This window comes from Stegastes partitus, unplaced genomic scaffold, assembly GCF_000690725.1.
Source record: "Stegastes partitus isolate 25-593 unplaced genomic scaffold, Stegastes_partitus-1.0.2 Scaffold1687, whole genome shotgun sequence".
In the NCBI taxonomy this organism is placed as follows: domain Eukaryota; kingdom Metazoa; phylum Chordata; class Actinopteri; family Pomacentridae; genus Stegastes; species Stegastes partitus.
In genome coordinates, this window is record NW_007579418.1 from 74010 (window position 1) to 96774 (window position 22765).

The 22765-nt window shown below is 42.9% G+C and overlaps 1 protein-coding gene across 1 annotated transcript in view; it reads right to left on the minus strand.

Annotated features, from left to right (window-relative positions):
• samd10b (sterile alpha motif domain containing 10b) overlaps positions 1 to 21740 on the minus strand; it is a 46025-nt gene extending 24285 nt beyond the window's left edge. The window contains exons 1-2 of the mRNA XM_008301583.1: positions 21588 to 21740; positions 2209 to 2393 (exon numbers count right to left, since the gene is read on the minus strand). Coding sequence (XP_008299805.1) covers positions 2209 to 2393; positions 21588 to 21600 — 198 coding nt within the window. The 5' untranslated portion in view covers positions 21601 to 21740. The remainder of the gene's footprint in view (positions 1 to 2208; positions 2394 to 21587) is intronic.
• Between the last annotated feature and the right edge of the window lie 1025 nt (positions 21741 to 22765).

Here is a 22765-nt window from a genome sequence, read left to right on the forward strand (position 1 = left end):
TGTGGATAGCTAGAAAAAGCACCTAGCTGAGGTGAAAAGTAGACATTTCACCAAATACTAGAATTGCTGCATGTATATTTTTCACCCAGCAGAGTTACAGGAGTCATTAGAAACTCAAGATGGCCGTGATATACACGGTCTTCAGCCTTATCTAAGGTTTCTCTCCTTCCTCTCTGCCGTCACTACTTCCTGTCTCCTCTGACTGAGAGTTTGCACAGCAGAGCGTAATGTGTTGTATCAGCTTTGTTAAACAGATAGGGAAGATTCCCCAGGTCCCACCTTATATACAGAAGCTGAGCTATGTTTCACTTAACTGGCTCCCTCATTACAGCTGATGTGTGCACAACCAGTGTAATGGAGAATAATCTAATCATCACTCCTGAGAGGAGTGGACGCACAAATAACAATCCACACATAAGCGCATATACACACTCCCATATACTGAAACACTGAATTTTACAGATGCAAGAATAGAATCGTTCTGTGAATGCACACACACACACCACAGAGAGAGCTGGACTTCTCTCACATTTGTTGAATAATGCATAAAGAGGCTTGTTGCCACAAGGAAATGATAAGGCTTGCTTCTCATGGTATAGAGGAGGTTTAATTATCCAGTGTCTGTGTAATCACATGGAAACAGCTTCCCACTCGTCTTTTATTAAGCCTTTTATAGCTGTTATAGCTGAGGGGGCACTCTTTTATGAATTATTGAACAAATTTTGCAGTGCATATGTACATCCTACAGCCTCACAGATGCAAACTTTCTTAAAAGCAGCGGGGAGAAGACACAAGTGACCTCGGCTAGGCTATCTGGACTCTTTCATTGGTGAAGAAAGGAAGAAGGCTGTTGTGTCATATGCTGTTTTAGGTCAAACACAGGCGGAATGCCTTAAAATAGATTTTTTTTCCCTCTTTGTTTTGCTTCTCTACGATGCTGCACAGATGGGACTCCATTTTGCACAAAGCGATGTGTGGAAGCAAACGATGCTACGTATGCTTACTGCCGAGACCACCAAACAGACATTCCTCACCCACCAACCAGCACTGAAATGTCTTATCTAGCGTTTTTACCATTCAGTTCCCGAAAGCTGTTCATGAGCTTCGAGGAAAAGCACGCATCTGTGGAGTTTTTAGACATATACTGTAGGTCACATATTATTAACTGTAAACTTCTGAGTCTATTTTCTGCCCGGCGTGAGCTCGCTTGGACTGCACAAGCGCAGTTAGATAACAGTTCTCGCACCGCTTCTCCATTACATAACCAGTTTCTCTCTGGTGGCATCTACCACACGCTCAGGTGAAACCAGCAGATGTTTTATAGGCTACAAGAAAAACCATTACATGTCCTGTTACCGCTGAGAGTTGACTTCTAGAGACGAAGCTGAAGCATGTTCTCTCATGTCTCTCTGGCGATAACATATTATGTGACACAGACTATGTTCGGTTCTTTCCCTGCCTGAGTATTCGAGAGAGCTTCGCAGCATCACTCTGCCGATTTAAAAATAAACAACTTTTGTGAAGTACCTTACTTTGTGATGATATTAAACTGCAGCCAAAACTCATGTTTTTTTTTTATTTACTGAGCAACTTTAACAAAAAAAAAAAAGTCATTTTACTTCACAGAAATATTTTACTGTGATGGAATCTGATACAAAATCACACATAAGGGAACTGTTGTGTTTCTGCATGTTATGCACCAAATGATGTTAATTGGCATGAGTGGTTTTATCTCTAAAGAAAGAGAACGTTTCTGTATTAAAATGCAATTTATTTCTTTTCTTTCATAGCCAAAAAAATATTTACTAGTTAGAACTGGAAAATTATGCCATAAACTGGTAAATATAGGCTAAACTTTAACTTGGAATTAGTTGAATTGGCTCCAAGCTACTGCGAAGTGTGAAGAAAAAGGGAACTCTTATAAGCTTCTTTACAGAATTTGGCAAAAACACACCATCTTTCTTTTAACTAAGCTGCTGTGATTGGCACTGGAGCGGGCTTTTTTGGTTTGTTTTCAAAAAACTGACAAGTCAGTGACAGATGATTTCTCTTTCCATGTTTGCAACTGTCCGAATTGTCCAATTTTAAGCTGTTCCTTGTTTATTCAACTCATTTTTTGCAAGCGAAAACACAACAGAAAATCATTCCCATGCACTGAAAACACTCCTCCAAATGGCCTCTGGTCTGTTTGTGTGGATGTCTTTATACCTGGATGCCCTCAGTGCCGGGCTGCTGCAATAGTTTGACAGTGCGTGTGTGCGCTGTCTTCTGGCCGCGGCCGTCGTGCCAGGTCAGGTTGCTGCCTCCGGCGCGACGCGGCAGCTGGTAGCTCAGCTCCTCAGCAGACACCGTGTGCTCCAGGGAGGCACGGCAGAAACTGAAGCTGGATGCCGCTGAGAGGAGAGAAAGGAAGAAGATGAGATGAGAAAACAGAGGCTCACTTTGTGTCTTTGTATGACTGGGTTTTCATAAAGTCGATGACCTGAGCAACAGGAGCACCAAAAAAAAACCAAAAAACAAACTATAAAATAAATGATTGATAATCCTCTAAGAGCTTAACAGGCTGCATTCACTCCAGATTACATGCTTTGTGTACTGACTCCAGTACAGCTACAAACAGATGGCTGCTTCAGTGATGGTGGTGGGCATCGGTGCTACTCCGCTGTGATCTCCAATTATACTGAGTGCACATTCACAGAGACAGCGCGTGATTTTTTTGGAACTGTGTCTCTCCTGCCAGATTAGTCCTTGATTATTTAAATCCTGCATCATGAATATTTGATTTTTTTTTTTTCCACCCCTTCTTCTTCCCGTTCTCCGGCCATCCTTCCTCTTCCCGTCCTGTCACACGGCTAACCGTTTTAGCCATGCGACAGCAAAGCAGACAAGTTGTCAATGCAGGGTCAGAGTACAGTTCTGTGAGAGCCACAGGGCATCTTCTGCAGTTCGCATCCAGTCGAATCGGCTGCTGTGCTGCAGTTGGTCATCTGCATCGGGGGGGATTTACTTCCAAGGGTAGACGTGCAGTCATTGCTCCCTATCTAAGTACTAATTTAATATGATGTGGTGCAAATAATAAAAGAGGACAGAGACAGTTCTGCGCCAACATAATTTTTTTAAAGTGCAATGGAACAAGAAGCTCCTTCATTTGGAGTTAAAGATGTGATACAGGATTTGAATCCAATCTACTTTTTTTTTGTTCAAATAAAGCACACGTCGCACCACACTCTGGTAGCTTGTGTGTGTGGGGACTGAAAAATAATACATATTCATCCCTGGGTCTGTACAAACAAACAAACTGGCTCGGACCAATCCACACAACACTATTCCAGTGTGTCCTGTGCATGTTTTTACAGTGGGAGCAAGAGGGACTTTAAATCTGCTAAACAGCTAAACAGCAACGATCTTTGTCCTGAATCACAGACTCTACCTTTAAGGGAATCCTGCTCAACATTCTGCCAAAGAAAGAATTTGGTAAATTATGTATAACTTAACCAGGTCTCTGATATAAGCATGTGTCTTCAGACAGGGCGAGGTACTGTGGGGAAGGAGGGAGAATGGAAAGATTACTTCAGTGGTTAAAATAATTAAATGTAACCAAGACTGAAACTATAATAATTAACTTAGAACCGCACAGCAGACTCGAGCCAATTCAAAAAATTGCGTTAAATGTAATAACAAGGAAATCGGCGTACAATCGGCAAGTAAACGCAGTGTTGCAGTGCATCTAAAGCCTTCTCCAATCCTTCAAATATGTGTAATTGGACTTGTTCTTAAATTCCATAGTTTTGTCTGTGCTTGTAAACGCAGTCGGTGACACAGAGACAGAATTGCTGATGATAGAGCCAAAAGTGGAACAAGACATTATAAATGTAGCATTCATTACTTTTTAATACGAGAAAGTCTCTTTACAAGAGAACAATGTCAGAGCATTCTTTGCGGAAAAAAAAAAGTCTCATTTCATCTCCCATGAAGGACTTCTTAATTTCTTGTCGTCCCTCCTCCATGGAGACGAGTTTTAAAACTGGCCTGAATTGAATTTGAATGATCTTTTTAATGTGTTCATCAATTTGTTGGCCGTTTGTCTGTTTATTATTTAGCTATCCTGATGTGATTCCTGGACCCATGATCATGCAACGTCCTTGTGAAAACACAACACAGATTCAACCTTTCAATGTAAAAAAAACAAAGCTTCCACTAACAAGCAAAAACAAACCTTCCATCCCCATTTTAGCATTGCTCATCAGACCACTGAAACCTGCAGTATGACAGCTGAGTTTTGGGGGAAAACACCTGGTTGCAGCTGAGAGGAGTGGAGAAGTAAAAACAGAAACACTTTTTCTCAACCTGGAAGCGTGTTCAGGTGAGCAGCGGTGAATACAGAGTTCACACGGCCATGATGAAGGAATGAAAAAGAGGGTGGAGATGAAAAAGAAGAAAGGCCTGTCAGGAATCACTGATGTGTAACCTTTTCTGCCTCTCTCCCTCTATATAATGCTTTCTCTCTCTGTACTCTTGTCTTGCGCTTCACTCCTGCTTTCTTCATTTCTGTACGCTGCCACTTTTGTGTCTTCTTATGCGATATCTTTTCTTGTTTCCCATCTTTTTTTTTTTTCCCCCCCTTCTCGCTCTCCCGTGTTTCTCTTTGTCAGGTCCACGGGGTCGTCGGGACAAACCAGACCCAACGCTGATGTAATTACTGCCAGTCAGACTGAGTGGGAGGAGACAGGAGGAAGGAACACGGGAAGCTAAGCGCCTTGCAACCCTAAAGACCTGCCAATCTCACAGAAAGAGACAAGAGGAAGCGCAAAAGCGAGAGCGAGACAAGACGCGAGTGAGAGAGAAGGGGGGGGAGAGCCTCGCTGTAAATTAGCGCTAGATCCATGCAAAGCGATCAAACTGTATCAAGGTAACGGAGCTCTGGGGGAGAGGCGGGGAGACGCGTTAATAGACCACGAAACAACTTAATTTCACAAGCTGTTAAAGACAAAGCTTTCCAGTTATTAGTCAGAGGCGCTACACTTTATAGACATCACTTTTAACACGAGGAAGTCCAGGATCACAACTTCCATCCTCATTGGAATCTCAATCTTTGCCACGTCGCCAGACCTCACCACCTCCAGCGGTCATAAAATGAAGACAAAGCGCTCATTTCGCAAACTTTAATGGACTTGGTTGGCTTAACCTCCTGGCACAGGATACCACGGAGAATTTAAAATCAGCCAGAGACTATTAAATATCCATACCTTACAAGTGATGTCCCTTTTAAAATGACATTGCACCATATGCGCCTGCAGGTTGCTGTTAGGGACACAAAGCTTTAAGGAAATTAACTTTTAGTATATTGTAGCTGTGGTAAATCTCTTTAGATCTTACCGTCCTTACCATTCAGCAGGCGGGTTTATCCGTCACCTTTCCTTGTCTGTCTCAGCGTGCATTTGATCAGCCTGGACGACTGCCAAATCTCCACTGTCCTATTTGTCATTATCTGGTGTTGTATTATCTCTCGCTGCCCTTGCTGGTTACTTTTATCACCTCCAGTCGAGGGAGGGGTGAGAAGACAAGGGATGATGGAGAGCGGGATGGCAGGGGGCAGGATGAAAAGAGGAAAAGCATGCATGCGTGGCCCGAGTTGCAGTAAAATAATGAAAAAGAAGATACACAGTGACGGCGTTTATAAAAGCTGAGGAATTTTCAGCCTCACATGAGGACGAAAAAAGGCAGAGGAAGAGGCCTGTTGGTACCAAAACCAAGGGCAAAGTGTCAGACAGGTGTTTGTGTTTGTGTGTGTGTGTTAGTGTGTGTGTACGTGCGAGAGTGCAGAGGGTAGGTAGGTCAATACGACTCAGCCCAGTGAAGTGTAACCTCATATCACCTCCTCTTGACTGAGCAGCATATCTGCCGTGCAGAGTGGCTGCTAAATCTCAGAGGTATTCCCTTTTGAAAAGGTAATTAAGCTGTTAGGTACGGCACCCTGGAAGGTCGTTCCAAGCCAAATCCCACAGTAGATTAACATGGCATCACCGAACATTACTCATTTGACTTAAAAAAGAGAGCGTCTAAATTAGCCCGTGTGGACCATTTTGCTCTGTAGGCTTTTTGCAGAAGTTTGATTTTTGCATAACCTTGGCATCAACTTTAGGCTGCCTGTGTGTGTGTACGTGCGTGTGTGTCTGTGTGTGTTTGCTTCATCCGCTCGCATGGAGGATGAGGCAAGTGGTCTGCTTAATCCACCTTATTTCGGGCATCACAGAGAGGGTGCCACGGTGTATTTTAGAAGCATGATATTGGCATCAACTCCCTCCCCACCGAGCACCTCTCATTCAGCTCAGAGATAAAAATTTCTATTTGCAGTCCAAGTTTTATATAAAAGAGGATAGAAAAAAAAATCACAGTCACCCTCATTCCTCTGTAATCTTCAAGGGGGTGAAACTTCATCATGCAGCGATTTCATGCCTGTATAACACATTAAACCTGGAGTCCTAAATATAGCATTGAACAGACCAATGCTGCCAACTGGTGCGTTTATCGCTGATCCTGATTTGTTGGTCCTATAGCATGTTGGGGGTAAAGCAAGGGGCTATTTGCAACTCTTCCACTCCAACAGACCCAGTTTTAACCCCAGGAATGAGCCATGAAATTACTCTATTTGAAAGGAAGGAGAAGAAAAAAAAAGAAGAATCTGGTTGCAGCTTTAAAAATAAATATAAAACCCAGGACCCCGGGGGTTTTTCCCATGATGCATTGCAGTCTATTATCCACTCTGACATGAGACATTGTCGCAGAGGCTGGGGCTGAGGTTTACCTTTCACAAACGATCAGTGTCATGGGAACACGCAAATAGGGAAATAGTAGTAAACAATGGACATTCACAAAAGCAGGCTCCAATTCTCATCAGGGTCCAGCTGAGGAAAATGCCAACTTAATCCATGCGCGGGATTCTGTGTGTGTGTGTGTGTGTGTGTGTGTTAACGAACGCCAGAATGCTCATACATACATGAATGTGACTCACGATGCCAGCATGTGGACTCGCATATTCACACATCTGTATAATCCCTGTCTGCATTTGTTTAGGCCAGTGGATCTGAATGAAGCTGCAGAGAAGCTGTACATGCAGCGGCTGAAAATCTGGATTCAAACTGCAGGGCAACTATGGTTCACGATACATAATGCAGCCCGGACCGCAGGTGGAGCTGGCACTTCTGTTACGGCTCTAGAGCTAGCACTACCCCGAGTGCACATAAAGAAGAATAACAAAAGGCTGGTAGAAGAATTGCCAGGTCGACCTTGGTTTCCTCTCTGTAGGCAGCGCTGTGACAGGGGGGGAAAAAATGGAAGGGGCAGCATCGAGGACGGGACGACTTTTATTCTCTAACGCCGGCCCCCACCGTACTTCCACAGAGACAGACAGAACTATTGATTATCCATCACCGTGTCAGAGAACATACAATTACAGATCACTTTAGATAAAACACACACGCATAGACAGGCACGCACCCAGACACGCTGCTCCTAACTCCTTCACCCGAGGCCATCGACTGCCATATCCACTCCTGTTCAAAGGAACTCACTACATGTTTGTCACAAGAGGAGGAAAAGGAAGAGTGACACCGAAGAGGAGATGGGATACGGGGGTCTTACATGGTCACGGCCTCTTAAGAGGATGAAGGAATGACGTCCGGGGTAAACGCTGGAAGAAGAAGTCCGGGAAAAGACAGAGATGACAAGTCACAAGAGAGAGAATAGATGGAAAGAGACACTTTCTAGAAGAGTATTAATTGCATCGGGAAAAGAGGAGGTAGGAACGCTGAAGCTGTGAACTGCTGAGGAGATGAGTTCACGGAGATCATGCGTGTCTGTTGTCTTCTTCTTCCCCCCCACGCGACAAAGCCCTCATACGATATCACGGGAGGACAGATTAGATCTCACTGACATTCAATAATCTGGAGTGAATGTCAGAGGAGGAGGGAGGGTGAGGAAGGACAAGGAGGAGGAGATGTGGCTGAGTAATAGGATGTGAGGTGTGATCAGGCTTGATCAAAGCAGGGGACAGGCAAGATCAATGAGTGACTTTGAACACAACTTGGTTATCGGGCGTTCTTGTTTGTGGGATCAGGATCGGGAGCAGTTCTGTTGCCGAGTCGGTTTTCACTTGCGAGGAATATGACTTGGTGTTTTTGTGCATAGCAGTAAACATGTAGATGAAAGAGCTGTTGCAAGTCAGTAGGCGGTTACAAGTAGAATTAGCAGCAAGTGCATCAAATACAAAGGACTTTAAGTCATAAAGTAATACAAATTTTAATAATTCAAGTGTGCAGGAATGTCCCAGTTAATCACCAGAGAGTGTGCAAGGTTACATAGTATTTAAACAAATTATACACTGTATGTATGTAATACTCTGATATGTTCCAACAACATGTCAACATGATAACTGACTTTGGCAATGCATAACTTCCACTGTATGTCAGGTAAATACATAATATAATATAATATAATATAATATAATATAATATAATATAATATAATATAATATAATATAATGCAATAACTAATTTCTAATATTTTCCATAATGTACAATATATCAGTTGACAATGTTAAAGGCTGAATCTGCAGCTGTTTTTAGTGGGGAAAGCTCCAACACCCAGTGTACATAACCTGCTCTGCACCAAGCAGATGGACACGAAAAAACAAAAGGGAGTGATTTATATAGAATGTCACAATGACAAATTCAGCTAATCTGCTTTATCAAGCTTGTGTGGGTGCGGATTTGTCAGAATTGGCTGACAAAGATCTGGCAGCATGAGCAAAACCACCCCAACAACTGTCTTCACATTTTGATTCAAACGATGCTAAACCCCGACTGGTCCACACACAAGTATGTGACATCACCTTTTCCCAACTTTAAACCAGTGAGAAGAGGACAAAGAAAATAAATACTGAAAACAAAAGCTTTTTGCATTTTTGCAAGTATTTGTCATTTCCAAATTGCTGCAATCATATGTTATACAGCACTTTGATGCCGTTGCTGTGCCCACATCTGCATACAAAAGAGCAGCACAAGCTCCAACAGGCAGCTACTTGCATAATGAATCTATAGTCTAATCATCACAGGGGATCTAGAGAAGAAAAAAAAAACTGAATGAAGACTTACATGAAGTAAGAGATACTGACTTATTATACAAGCCAAATCACATCATCAGCCTGTCTACAAACAGCCGCCACACTGTTATCATTCACAATGCATGAAAACCTTTGACAAATTTATCCAAATTAGCCTGGTGAAGGCTTTCAAATGACTCGAGGGAAGTGGGGAAAGTAACATGAAAAGGTCAAGAAGGCCGAGCACAATTTAATATACATTTTAACTGTTTTACATTCACATGGAAGTGTCGGCAGTGTTGCCCACGAGCGTACTTTGTAAAGGTTCAGCTAAATGTAACTCAACCTGTGGAAATTTTTACACTTTGCAGATTCACTTGAAGATTCATATTTTCAGACGTGTCAGTGAGAAAACGGCATCGTTATGTTCTTCTGTGTATGCCAGTTTAGCCGTCACATAAAAAATAACACATTATTCCTCAGTCTTTATATCCTACTCGGTGCCATTGAAAATGTCTTTGTAGGTTGTCTGTTATGCAGACGGTCCTCTGCTGGAAGGAAGCCAACATGCTGCTGGAAATAAAATGACATAACTTCTCTGCTTAGACAAGATTGGCTTTTTAAATATTTAGTGTTTGTTTACAACTATTCCCCTGAGTGGCAGAATATTTTGTCTGAGTGGATTAACGGATGTTTGGGAACAAAATATTAAAGCTCCCAAATACTCCGTTTCCATCTTAACTTAGCGCCGCGTGCTTGATAAAGGTAGGAGGAAAAGAGTAATTTAGCAGGTTATTGCTAAAACAACATCTGCATTTCGTTTTCAGCATCAAAATATTAGCCTTTTGATTTCAAGAGCAATTTAAGTCAATCGTTTGGAACCAAGAGCTATAAGCCAGATGGTCTGCTAATGAACTCTTAAGTGGTTCAAGCAATGGGACTAACAGGTTTTACCATTATCTTTTTTTTTTTTTTTTCCCCCAAACTGAAATCAGATGATAAGTGTACACAAAGAAAATGAGGCATGGCAGCTCCCAGTCCACACATACCTTCAGCGATAGCCTGAATGGCCATCCTGCAGGGATCCACCACACTCTGTCTGCTGATCATAGAGAAATCACCCCTTTATACCGGCACATTGTAACTCTTCACTTTTAAGCGCAAGGACGTGGTTGTCAAAACTTCGCAGAGCGGTCCTAGTGGAGTCCGTGAACGAGTTGGCGCTCATACACATGCAGTAACTTATTTGTGACGGTCGCATGTGGTCTGTCAATCGATACAGTGCACTCACGCTGTGGCCTGGTGACAGAATGGGATGTGGAGAGGTTCAGTGCTCAATACTTTATTGAGCGTCCTTAAACCATGACACACAAGTACCCTACTTTGTTTGCTAATGCATGCTTGTGGACCTCTGCGGTGACATATTAAAGAAAGTTCAGAGCAATGTAGCGTGGCAAAAATAATCACAAGATAACACAATGTGTACAAGCATGCGTGCACACGCACACACACACACATTTGCATAAATAAACACAAAGGTTATTGAACACTGTGGGGTTTGCAAACAAAGAAGTGAATAAATGACCACTGTGAGAGTTAGTTGATAATCTGCTCTACACCATCCCTACATCCACACAAAAGAGGCCAGGATGAGGGGATAAAAGAAGATAAAGAGGAATGAAAAAGAGCAGGAATTAGGCTTATAGAATGGGTGGAGAGCTGGTGGGAAAAAAAAGATAAAAGTTAATGCTCTACAGAAGCTGAGAGGTAAACAGAGACAGAGGAAAGCGCACAGCGGAGAGACGAGGAAAAATGTGCCAATGAATTTGAAGCTGAGACAGACAGGCAGAGAATGAAAATTGCAGACTAGGAGCCAGTTTGTAGATTCGTAAGCAGCATGAATGATTAGAAACGGCAACTCGGCAGCAGCCGTGTGAGTAATACTTCAGTCAGCCGACTGAAATACAACGCGGAGCCTTGAAGTTTTGAAAGTTTCCACCGCTCCTGTGTGATGCGATCCAGGAGGCTTCTTCTAATCTTTTCTGTAGGGGAGGGGAAGGAGGGAAAGAAAGGAAGAAGAAAGGCAGGTGGAAGATGCAAAGGTTGTGGCAGGGGGCCCACACAGAGAGGCTCAGGCAACACTACTGAGGCAGGTGAGTGGAGAATTGCAGCATCGCCACTGGCAAAAACAATCAAAGAGAGACATAAAATTACTCTGCTCTATTTCCTCTGCACATTATTTCGGCAAGCAGCTGAAGACGGAAACCCAGGACTTTGCCAGCACTCTTCTTCCTTTTTAAGTGTACAGTTTGGAGAAAGACAAGATTTTCCTCCTGCAGCAGGTGTCCTCTGTGGGACTGTGAGTGGTATGTGCGCACAATACAGTCAGCCATGTTTGGTGCAGGCCCTTCTGGAGCTTTGTTGTTTCCTGTCTAGCAGCAAGACAAATTAACTCACACCTGGGGGTACTCGTCTATTCTCCTCGTCTCTGCATCCACTCCCTGCAGCCCCACCTGTCTCCATAAGTCTCTGCACCACGCTGTGCTGATTGGGGGTCTGTCTCTCCCAGCTTAATTGCCATGTTATCAGCTCCACTCCTGCACTGCCACTTCGCCCGGGCCCCTCAGTCGGACGGACATGCCAATTACCGCTCCTCCGCGCACCCACCCGGTCCTGCTCGCTCACGCGGTTTCCTGAGGCTGCACTGTCAGGTAACATAGCAGACAGCAGCTGGTACAAAGCGACCAGTTTGGGATGAAACAGGGAAGAGAATCAAAGCTCTTTGTTGCCCCTATGCACACACGCTGACAAATACACACATCAATACACATAAAGTCTCAGCAGGAGCTTCTTGTCCCGGCCAAAAGATCCCAGGGGAACCTTTCTACTTCTTTCCCTCTTAATCCTCTTCTCTAAACACACACACTCACTCTCTTTCGTAATGGTTTTTCTTACTTTTTTTCCCCCCCTCACAGGCACCGTTCAACAGATATGCTTATTTCCATTCTTTCTTTTCTAGGAAAAAAAGCGACACCGGTGTCATGTCTGTGCACTAAATATGAATCTAACCGAGCGGCTGATACGCTGTTCCCCAGCAGCAGCAGCAGCTTTAAAGCCTAAAAATATAAAAATGAATGACAACTCGTGGTTTCTTGATCTTTTTCCACTTCATGTTTCGCAGATAACTAAGATGTAATGTGGTAATTAGTGAAACTTTAATGTTGCTCGTAGGCCAAATCCTCATGGACAAGTTTCACTTTTGCACGTTAAAGACTAATTAATACTGTCAAAGATAAATCAATGACAAAAATAGCTTTTAATAGTGGCTCAAATTGAGAGGCAGAAGCACAAGATTTATATGATATGGTGATCTGATGATTGTGTCTATTCCTAATTCTCTATGAATTCGATCACGCAACTTATTGAACATGCTTCCACCCACAGCTTTCATAGCAAATCTCCTGAGAGGAAATCAGTACAAACTAAAGACTTTCCCAATTTTCTGTGTCAGGTTTTCAAACACTATCAGTTCTCTATTGATAACTCCCCAAATGTTGACTTCTAATGGCGCCAGATGTTTCACAGACTTGCTCAGGGCTCCTCTCGGAGACCCATCAATTAATCAGCCTTAGCCTGTGTGCATGCTTGCTTTGTTAACGCTCACATTGGCGCTTGTGTATTTCAGTAATTCTGTTGTAACACTGCAGTGCCAAACCGGCTCTAGATCGTACTCTCTCTTCCACTCCACTGAACCGTTTCCTTATTATCACCCAGCTACTCAGATGTCACAGACAATCACACACACACATGCAGACACGATCTGAAACACACTCTGATTATCCCGCAGATACATCATGTTAACAATGGGGCATTAATAGCACATGCGTGAGCAACCCCCTTTACTTTGCTTTTTTCGCATTCAGCCTCACACCCACACCCACACACACACACACACGTCTGCATTAATACATCTACTTGTATTAATGCTGTGCCTGATTGTGGACCATTTTCACTTTAGATGAGACAGGACAGGAGAGAACAGTTTTATTATCCAACCCTTAATTATTTCACTTTCTGCCAAATTAGTTCACCTCAAGCCCATCTCACTCAATATCTCTCAGTACAGTGCCTGCCCTCCGCCGCTGTCACTCATCATGGAGGCCTCGAAACCAGTTTTCCGGAGACCTGTCTCTTCTCTCGTGATCCATTTTTGTAAATCTATTCCATCTACTGAAGACACAAACTTAATACATGACTTATGTCAGTTTTTATTCCCAGCTGCAAGTCTTTCTTTTGTGCCACATTTGATGAATCAAACGTGCAAACGTGTGTGTGCGCATGTGCACACGCACACCACTTATACATGTGTAGCTTGAGCTATGCATGAAGAAGTATGTGTGTCTGCGCCTGCCAAGATTCAAAGCCCGCAGAGCACCAGTGACCTGATATGTAGGGCGAGACCGAAACACTGGGATGACAGCTTAGAGCCCGCCCCCACTAACTCTGACTGACAGGCCTGTAACCTCGGCTGCCTCCCGCGACAATAGTTTGGTCTTGGTTCCACTTTAACGTCTGTCATTCCAAGTTTAATACAACAGCTATTTCTGGAGCAAAGTTCTATAAAAGCATCATAGCAGGACTGGAGGACAGGACTCTATGAAGCGGAGTGAGGATGTGTGTGTGTGTTTTTTTTAAGGGAGACATACAGGCTGTTTATTCCTTAAAGCGACTGTCAAGATCTTCAAAATGTCTTACATGGCTCTAGGTGCTTGTACAGAGTCAAAAACTACATTAGTGCTCATGTATTGCTGAAGGATTTGTCTGTCTTTTAGTCCCGCAGCCTTTGTGACCAGCGCAGCATTTAGGCAATCACATCCAGCTGCCTCTATCTTCCTCTCTTATGGGGCAAATCCATCCTAATCTACGGATAACGTGCAACAGCCGCATGTCTCAGTGGATTCAACTAAATCAGGTCAAAAGGGTGCAGACACTCAAAAGAGTGTTATTGTACACAATGAGTCCACGGACTTACAGCTTCCCATCTAATATTGTAACGAGAGCAAAATGACCAAGGTGAAGGATTAAAATAACCACAAAAGAATAGAAAAATAGGGATAAAAAGAGAGAGAAAGTGTTAAGAAAGAAGATTTTTTTTAGGCTTCAACTACTTAATACTCCAGGATGAAGGACAAGCCAGGGATTCCAAATCATAAACAGATTAAAATCTTCTTTTTTTTTTGGCAACATTATCAGTAGATGTATAAGAGATTGACTTTGGCATGATGTCTTTTTGAGAATGAATCATTTAAAAAAAGAAGTCAGGAAAGGGCACATGAGGTAGTGGTTTACATATAAGCTGAAAAATAAATAAATAAATCTCTTCTTTTCAGCCTCCAGGACATCGTCTGGGCTGTGACATTAAAGTCAGTTCCTATTTGTGACTGAAAGGCAGAAAATCTGATTACATGTACACACAATCAGAAAAACTGCATGTCATATTAAAGTGCTCACAAATGTCCATATACGTAGTTGGAGCACGCTATAATCTCCGCAATATGTATTTGCCATGGTGTGAGGCACTTTCGGATAGTGCCATATGGCTTTTCCATCAAGCCAGAGCTTCCCCTGGGCTCAGTGAGCGTGGGACGGAGAAAGGGAAAAGTTTGTGAAGTGAAAATGTCACATGTTCAATGAGCACGCGAAGAATCGGGGGATTGATGTGGCTGGTGGTGGTGAAGGAGGGGGGGGGAAGCTACTTTTTTTTAATGTAACTCCAGAGAGATACCATAGGGAAGCTGACAAGACAGAGCAGACAGGATGTTGCCAAAAAATAAATAAATAAATCTGAAGAGGATAAGATGGAGGTGAAAATAAAGTGCATTGGGGGGGGATGTGGAAAACAAATGTGAGAAAATTCAGTAAAAGTACAGATTGTCCCCTGCAGGGGTTGAAAAAGCAACACTTAGCCTTGAGCTGCATTTGAACAACTCCTCCTCCCCACCTCTGACTGCGGGGCTGACACGCTGACACTTGGCTCGCCTATTGACATGGTAAATTGAGGGCCTATTCGAGCAGCACTGTGACAGGAGGCCATACACTCTGCCAGAGCTGTATAGTCACAGGAACTTTGTAACGGGGAACGGGAGAGGAGTGAGAAAGGCGGTGGAATACAGACAGAAAGTAGAAGGCGGAGGAGGAGGAGGAGGAGGAGGAGGAGGAGGAATGCAACAGAAGGTCAGCCGTGTGGAGGTATAGGACGATTAAAAAAAAGAAGAAGAAAAAAGGGTGAAATATAGGCTGGAGCTGCAAGAAGGGAGAACAGAGAAAAGGGGAACAGCTAAATGCCTGATAAGAAAGGAAGAGAGAAAGCAAAATTGATTTCTATTTTTGGAAGAGGTAAGACAGATTGGGTCGAATAAAACATGTTCAATTTCAAAGTCGCACAAACACATGCTCGGATAGTTTTGTTTTTAATATATGCACATGAACTATCTCACACGCGGACCAAAGCTTGCCACAGATCATGCTGCCGGATTGCTGGTGGTAATGTAATTGCTTTTCGAGTGGATGAACGTGACTCGTGCTCCTGACTGTGCGAGGATGTATGCCTTGTTAGGGTATAGCTGGAGCCATTAGCCATTTGGTTTAATGGCCTATCCGCACCACAGGCTTTGGTGACCCCCAGCACTTGGTAGGAGGAGCAGGCCAACCTATTAACAAAGAGTGAAAAGCTCCAAGCTTGCCCTATCACACAAGGCCACACTTAATTAGACTGTTTGTTTAGCAGACTCTAATGGGGAGGAGAGGGGGGAAGAGGTTGACTACTCTCCTTGAAACTGCTGAAAGACATCTGGCCAAGTATGAGGAGGAGGACACAATGATATTAGCAGAGCCTCATCAAGCTTGGTCCTATCGGACTTTTTTCATAACTGATGGTAATGATAGGGAGCGGCAATAGACTACATTCATAAACAGGAAATTGAGTGATTACAACTCTGTAATTATAGTCAAAATTAGAACTTGCAAATGCTTTATCTGGATTGGCCGAAATGCACTGATTAAATTGATTAAGCATGTGAGAGGAGGAAAAATAAAGAAAGGAGGAGGCGAGACAGAGGCAGGGATTGAATTTATATGTATTAAGTCAGTAACTAACAACAGTGTGATACATGAGGGATAGAAGCCTTGTATGAAATTATGCCTAATTAGCACAGTCCCTCAGAAAAATTACATCTCTCTTTTCCTTCCATCCCTACACCCTTTCAGCTCCTCTCCCTTGATCCTGCTCCATGTGCAGAAAGCTAATTAAAGGAGAGAAATTGGATATGGGCCTGTGCACACTCCAGTTCAGGAAGAGGAAGGGAGTGGAGAGCGTGGTTGAGGGAGAAGTTGGACTCAGGACAAGGACACTGGGTCAGAAAGGTGAGGCCTTGTCATTTAGAGAAGTATTGCTGGCGGTGAGGGCGCAGGGCGCACTGAAAGAGACAGCTGAAGTGTGATACGTTTCAGAAGAGAATCCGAAAACCACTGCTGCTCTTTACTGATTCTTCCTCTTTTAACCACCTCATCAATCAGTCTTTGAAAGGCCTGTAGGATTAGTGCAGACATGTTTATCTACTGAATCATTCAGCATCCATCCTGAGTCCTATACATTGGGTCAGAGGTCAAAGCAGCTGGCGGTTGGCCTGAAAGGACCGCTTGAAAAATCCATTAGATCAATAACTCATTGAAAATGTTCTCCATCAACAACAACTCTCTAATGGATCTGAGTTTGAATGAAATTGATTATTGTTTTACGATGATATAGAGCGGCCTAAGTGTTTTGGCCCCGAGATACAGCGTTGTACATGCTTTCTAAGAAGATTCCTGCAAAATGGGGCCTCATTTCCATAGTTTTTGGACATAATAATACACATTTTCTTATTAATTTTTCTGGTGAGATCTGTAAACACATGAAAAGGGGCAAGAAACTTAAAGAGGAACTCAATGATTTCAGGCCTTAATGTCCATTTAGAGGTTTTGGCACAGAAATCTACATATGAAGCTAAAGAGGTTACATTAGCTGGTATAAAACACCTCCTACCAAACTGTCTTGGACTCTGCTGCGTCAATTGTGATGATTCTTGGTTCTAGCTTCACATTGTACAATAATGTTAAAGGGGTGCAGTGTTAAATTTGTTGGCAAGTCTTTTAGATTGTCACACAACAATGAAAACAAAGTCAAGCTGATAAAGCACAACCCAGCATCTCCAAACAGCTACAGCGTACAAGACTTCTGTCCTTGTTCAGCTTTGACAAAATGTACTACACACAGATGTGTGATCACACAGGTTTCCTCTCCAATTAGAGGTCATCATTAACATTTCAGGGGAGCTCACTTTCAGCTTGACCTCCAAAGTGTTTCAGATCTAAATTGGCTAAAGTGACAACTTGTTTACAACTTTTAGAGGGAGAAAGCAGTTACATGAACATCACTGAGGTGGGAGGCTTTCAAAAAAAAAAACAGCATAAAAGAAAAAAAAAAGTCTGGTTGTCTGCACACTTGATTGATGTTTTGAGAGTAAAAAAAAAAAAAAACTCCGACCTGATGAACATCCAAATGGGATTGGCATCTTGTTGTTAGTCAATAAAAGACATTTTTTGTAGCATGAGTTCTTTTGTTTACAACTTGTCCAATTATCAGAATCCTTGTGTTTCTAACAGCAATGTCACTGTAAGATTTCAGCAGCCCTCTCTGAGCACAACATTATAATAACTGTAAGAAATCACGGCCAAAATTCAAACAAACAAAAACCCCAAGACTAATATCTCTTTCAGCTGACAGAACAGTTTATGAACACTTTTCCGGACTGTTGTTAATGCATCTGGAGGATTCCAGTTACCGTAACGCATCTCTCTTCGTCTCCTCGCTCCCACTGTCCACTTTGTCTTTATCCCACTCTGTCTGCATCTAAAATCCACAGGCCAGGTGCAGCTGGAGAGCAGCGTTGGATCAGAGAGTAGATGATGGATGATGGGAGTGTGTTTGCGTGTGTGTGTGTGTGTGTGTGTGTGTGTGTTCAAGAGGATTCTCCATGCATTATATTGAGTGACACCCTCCCTGCTGCGAGGAAGCAGGAGATGATAATGGACAAAGGAAAGAGGTTAACAGCTTGCATGCCCCTATAGTGTGCACACACATACAGTTGAGACATAACCCTAACCATGCCACTGTAACCGAGAGGGTTAACACACTATTACTTTACAACTGAGGCTCCAGAACACATTTGGCCCCAACACCAAATGCACCAAATGGACGCCGTCTCCAGCAGGCGAAGTAACGCACGCCAGAAAAACAACAAAGGGTGTGTTTGTCTGTTTAAAGCTAACACTCCTCCTCCTCTTCCACCCCCCCAAACGTCCCACCCACTGGGGTCCTGGCTCCCCCTCCTGCTTCATCTGCATGTTCACACACACAAACATAAACAGACGCATGGACCGAGACATGCACAGATTTACACGACACGGACCGGAGTATAGGCGGGAGCATCCCAGTGGAAAGGGGCAATTATTTTACAGTCGAATGAACACATGACCCCCATCAGAGGAAAGGGTGTGTTTATGTGCTGTGGTGGTTTCGAGGAAAGGGTTAACCGTGGTCTGGAGGGAATAGATACTTCAAGAAGACATAGATACAGACTATAGTTGCATGTTTTGTGAACTATTTTGTGATAAAATGATGGTTTCTAAAAGAAGCAAGAAATGCCTCAAAATTCTCTGAATACTTTACTGAGAAGAGGCATTTTTTCACTTCAGTGTCCTTTACCATCTCCATTTATTAGGAGAGCGCTACTGTATGCATCTCTCATCTGTTAGCCCCCTTCCCACTTATGTGTCCATCACAGAGGCAGCAAATAGAAACCGTCGACCCTCCTACAGCGGACCGTCTTCTGACATGCCCGAAGACAGACACGGGGGCTGAGATAAATAAATGGGTTGTTTTTAGATTCAGATCTAGCTGTGAGCTTGTCTCCATGAGGGCCTGTCAGGGTGGCGGCGAGCACGGCTTGTTGCTTTTTTGATTTCTGTGCATGCGTTTGTGTACATATGCCTCGCAGTATACGGATGGATGGAAGCCACCCTGGCATTGGCTGCACTGGCCCAAATCTTTGGATATTCTGCTGCTGAGCTCAGTCAAGCCTACCTCTTAGTGTACACTCTCTGGGTTCCCCCCGTGTCTATTCCTAATGTGAGCACGGGATGAACCATGCTGCTCTCTCGTCTGTAAAAAAAAAACAACCCAAAACAAAAAAAACCTGCTCCTGAACAATGTGTACTGGACAGCACAGTGGCCTAGTAGCATCATTTGTGTGGCTGCTTATCTCAGATGTGACAATGCAGCCAGATGTCCTGGGCAATTCACGCAAACATCTGATGAATTTCATCCACTCAGAATTGCCAAACAAGGAGGAGAACATAATTACATAGCGTGACTCGCTGTGCAGCAGGCAGCAAGGAGGAAAATGTAATTCTCTTGGCAATTTACATGAAGATGAGGCAAAAATGTCTATTATGCCATTTAAAATGCACAGCACCCCTTGTAATTGATCGTGTCACAGGCCTGTAGCTGACAGCCCACCTAACAATAACACCGCTACCTCCTGACAAATGGAAATCAATTCCGAGCATTATGAATCAACACGGCTATTACACTGCAAATACCACACCTGAAGCCGTCACGGTTCGCAAACCGGGTGTCTTACAGTAAATAGTTAACACCAATTCTGCATACAAATTTCTCAAACAGCGTAAAACTTTGACAAAAGTTTGAAATCACAAACTAAATCTTCTTACGTAAGGTCGTATTTGTACGAAGAGCACCGGGGTCCTCTGTGTTGGTCATAACGACGTGCTAATCATGCCCTCTGTGTGTCTTTAAACAGTGCCACAGTCTTTTTTGGACCAGCACTCATTAAAGTTTAAGTGGCACAGCACGCTGTCAGGGTGGCATCAACGCCCAGGGCTCCGAGTAAATTAATGATGCTTAAGTAAACTATGGATTAATTATAGATAGTCCAATGTGTCACTAGGCATATATGCATATCTGACTGAGTCTCCTACCTGCAGCCATGCAAATGAAGAGCTAACCTGCTTCGGTAGACAGAGGACAGATGGAAAACACACTTGGCACTACACCGATGCTCTCACACATATTATTGCCCTTGAGCGGAGAGAGGCTCTGATTAGGCTTCACTTAAGTTAGTTAGCCTCGAGCAAACACCAACCAGCCAAGCACAGGAGAGACAGAAAGGGACAAGACAACAACAGCTGTACGAACAACAACCAAAAACAAAAAAAAACACAGAAGAGAGTTTCACGCATAGTGTATTAATTTCTAAATGGGTTTGTCCCCTGAAGGTAGGGGATGTGGGGAAGCCTATTCAGAAGCCTATAAAGAGCCTTTTTTTTTTTTTTTTTTGGCTGAGGCTGCATTAAATGTGACCTCATTAACAAAAATGCTTGACTAATTTCAAAGAAATTTGGGGTTTTCAAAGAAATCTGTGAAATTTAGTAGGTCAGTGGACAAAAGAACAATCTGTAACTGTTTCAGGTCTCATCTTTTCACCTTCTCAAAAGCTTTTTCTATCATTTTTTCAAACCTTATCCAGACAAACCAGTGTGCTGTTAATCAAGAAAATAATCATCACACAAACCTGTAACAAAAATGACACTTGCAGCCCTATTTTCCTAGTGAAAGGCTCTTCAAAAAGAAAAATCTAAATCATAAAGAATGAATTCAGTTTTGTGATAATGGGTTGTGATGGGTGTGTTGTACTTTTGTTTTATGAATGGAGCAAGTCACATCTTTGTACTAAAGCAAAACAAAAGAGTGAAGGACAAAGAAGGCTGCATTGCTCTTACACTCCTGAGCTGGCTGAATCTATCCAGGTGAGCCGGGCGCTGTTTGACAAATACAGGCTATCAATTTCAAACAGACCACAGAAAACACTGAACTTCCAACATAATCCTCTTCCCCAGTATAACAAAGACTTTGGCTACTTCGCTGCACTGAATATCAAACAGCGAATCAGTGAAACAAGCTGCTTTCTTTTTTTAAAGCTCCACGTTTGTGGGTCACTCACAAGTTTGAGAGCAGATTTTTCTTTTTTCTTTTGGGCAAATCCAGGTTAAATTGACTGAAGAGCAAACATTCACAGGTTCTCCTGCTGTCAGGTACAAGTTTGGTGATTTATTTTGAGGAGGATAAGAAAGACATTAAAAAAAATAGTGGATTACAGCCACATTTCTTGCAACTTGAGTATCTTTTGAAACAAAATGCACCTTTCAATAAGCACATGATTGTGTGGATAAACTAAGATTTTTTTTTTAAAGCACACAAAAAGTACAAATCATCACCATGAGCTCATCACTGGATGCCACACTGAGCTCCTGTTTGCACACTATAGGGGGCTGATTTGGATGCTTAGAAATAGTGAGCACTCCTTACCGTCCACAGCCATGCTCGGTCTCAGCGTGTATCTCTCCGTGGTGTCAACAGGACTCTCCCATCCTTGTGGCAGACGGATGAAACGTAGCGCTGCTGCTGCTGCTGCTGCTGAGAGTAGAGGATGAAGCGCGCTTCTTTCTTTCTCTGCTATGTGGAGAAAGCTCTGGATGTGGTCGCACTGGGAGGAAGAAATTTGGAAAAAAGAAAAAAAAAAAAAAAAAAAGGAGAGTAGTAGAAAAGAAAGCAAGATCACACTCTCCCTCCCTGTCGGTTCACGGCCATTTGTTGTCCGGGACGCCGGGACCAGTCCGATATGAAGCTGCTCCTCCTGTATCTCCGCCCCCCTCTCTCCTCCTCCTCCTCTCTCCGTACCTGACCGCCGGGAGACAAAAGGTCATTACGCCCCGACACCAGCTGTTACTGGATACAGGCTGGATGATGCTCCCCCCTCTCCCTCTCTCTCCATCTCTCTCTCTCTCTCTCTCTCTCTCTCTGTCGCCACACACAAACACTTCCACGCCTCATTCTTTTTTTTATTATTTATTTATTACAATGGCTACCATAAGCTCCAACACACGCTCTCATGACTTGGCATCCTCCTTCATGAAAATGTCTCACAACCCTGTAACATCTAGAATTTTAATGAACTGACATGAAATCTGACAAAGAGCAACAATGCCACTTTAAAGTTGCTCCACTTCATGCCTCCATTTTTATTTATTTTTTTTTTTTAAATTTCATTGCTCATAGTATTCTTTAACCTTTTATTTATTTTTGACCCTTGTGTTTATGGCTTTACTCTCTATTTTTATTTATTTATTTATTTTTTATTGTTTCACTTGTTCCTTCCCTTAGTGAGATGTGGGATTTTATCATTTTATTTTGCGGTGTACTCATTTATTTTGAAAATCTTCATCTCCATCGTTGGGCTGGTCAGCCTTCTGTTCTTCCTGAGAAGCCTTCTCTTTTTTTGCTGTCAGGAAAGTGATTTCCAACGCCGTTTATATATATTATTATTTTTTTTTTTTTTAAAGAAGAAAAGAAATAGTGATGCACGGTATTAACATTTCTAACCAATATTACCGATATTAAGACTTCTAATATCGCCGATAACCGATATTACCGATGTTGATATTCAATTTTGGGCTGCAGGGTGGCGCAGTTGGTAGCACTGTTGC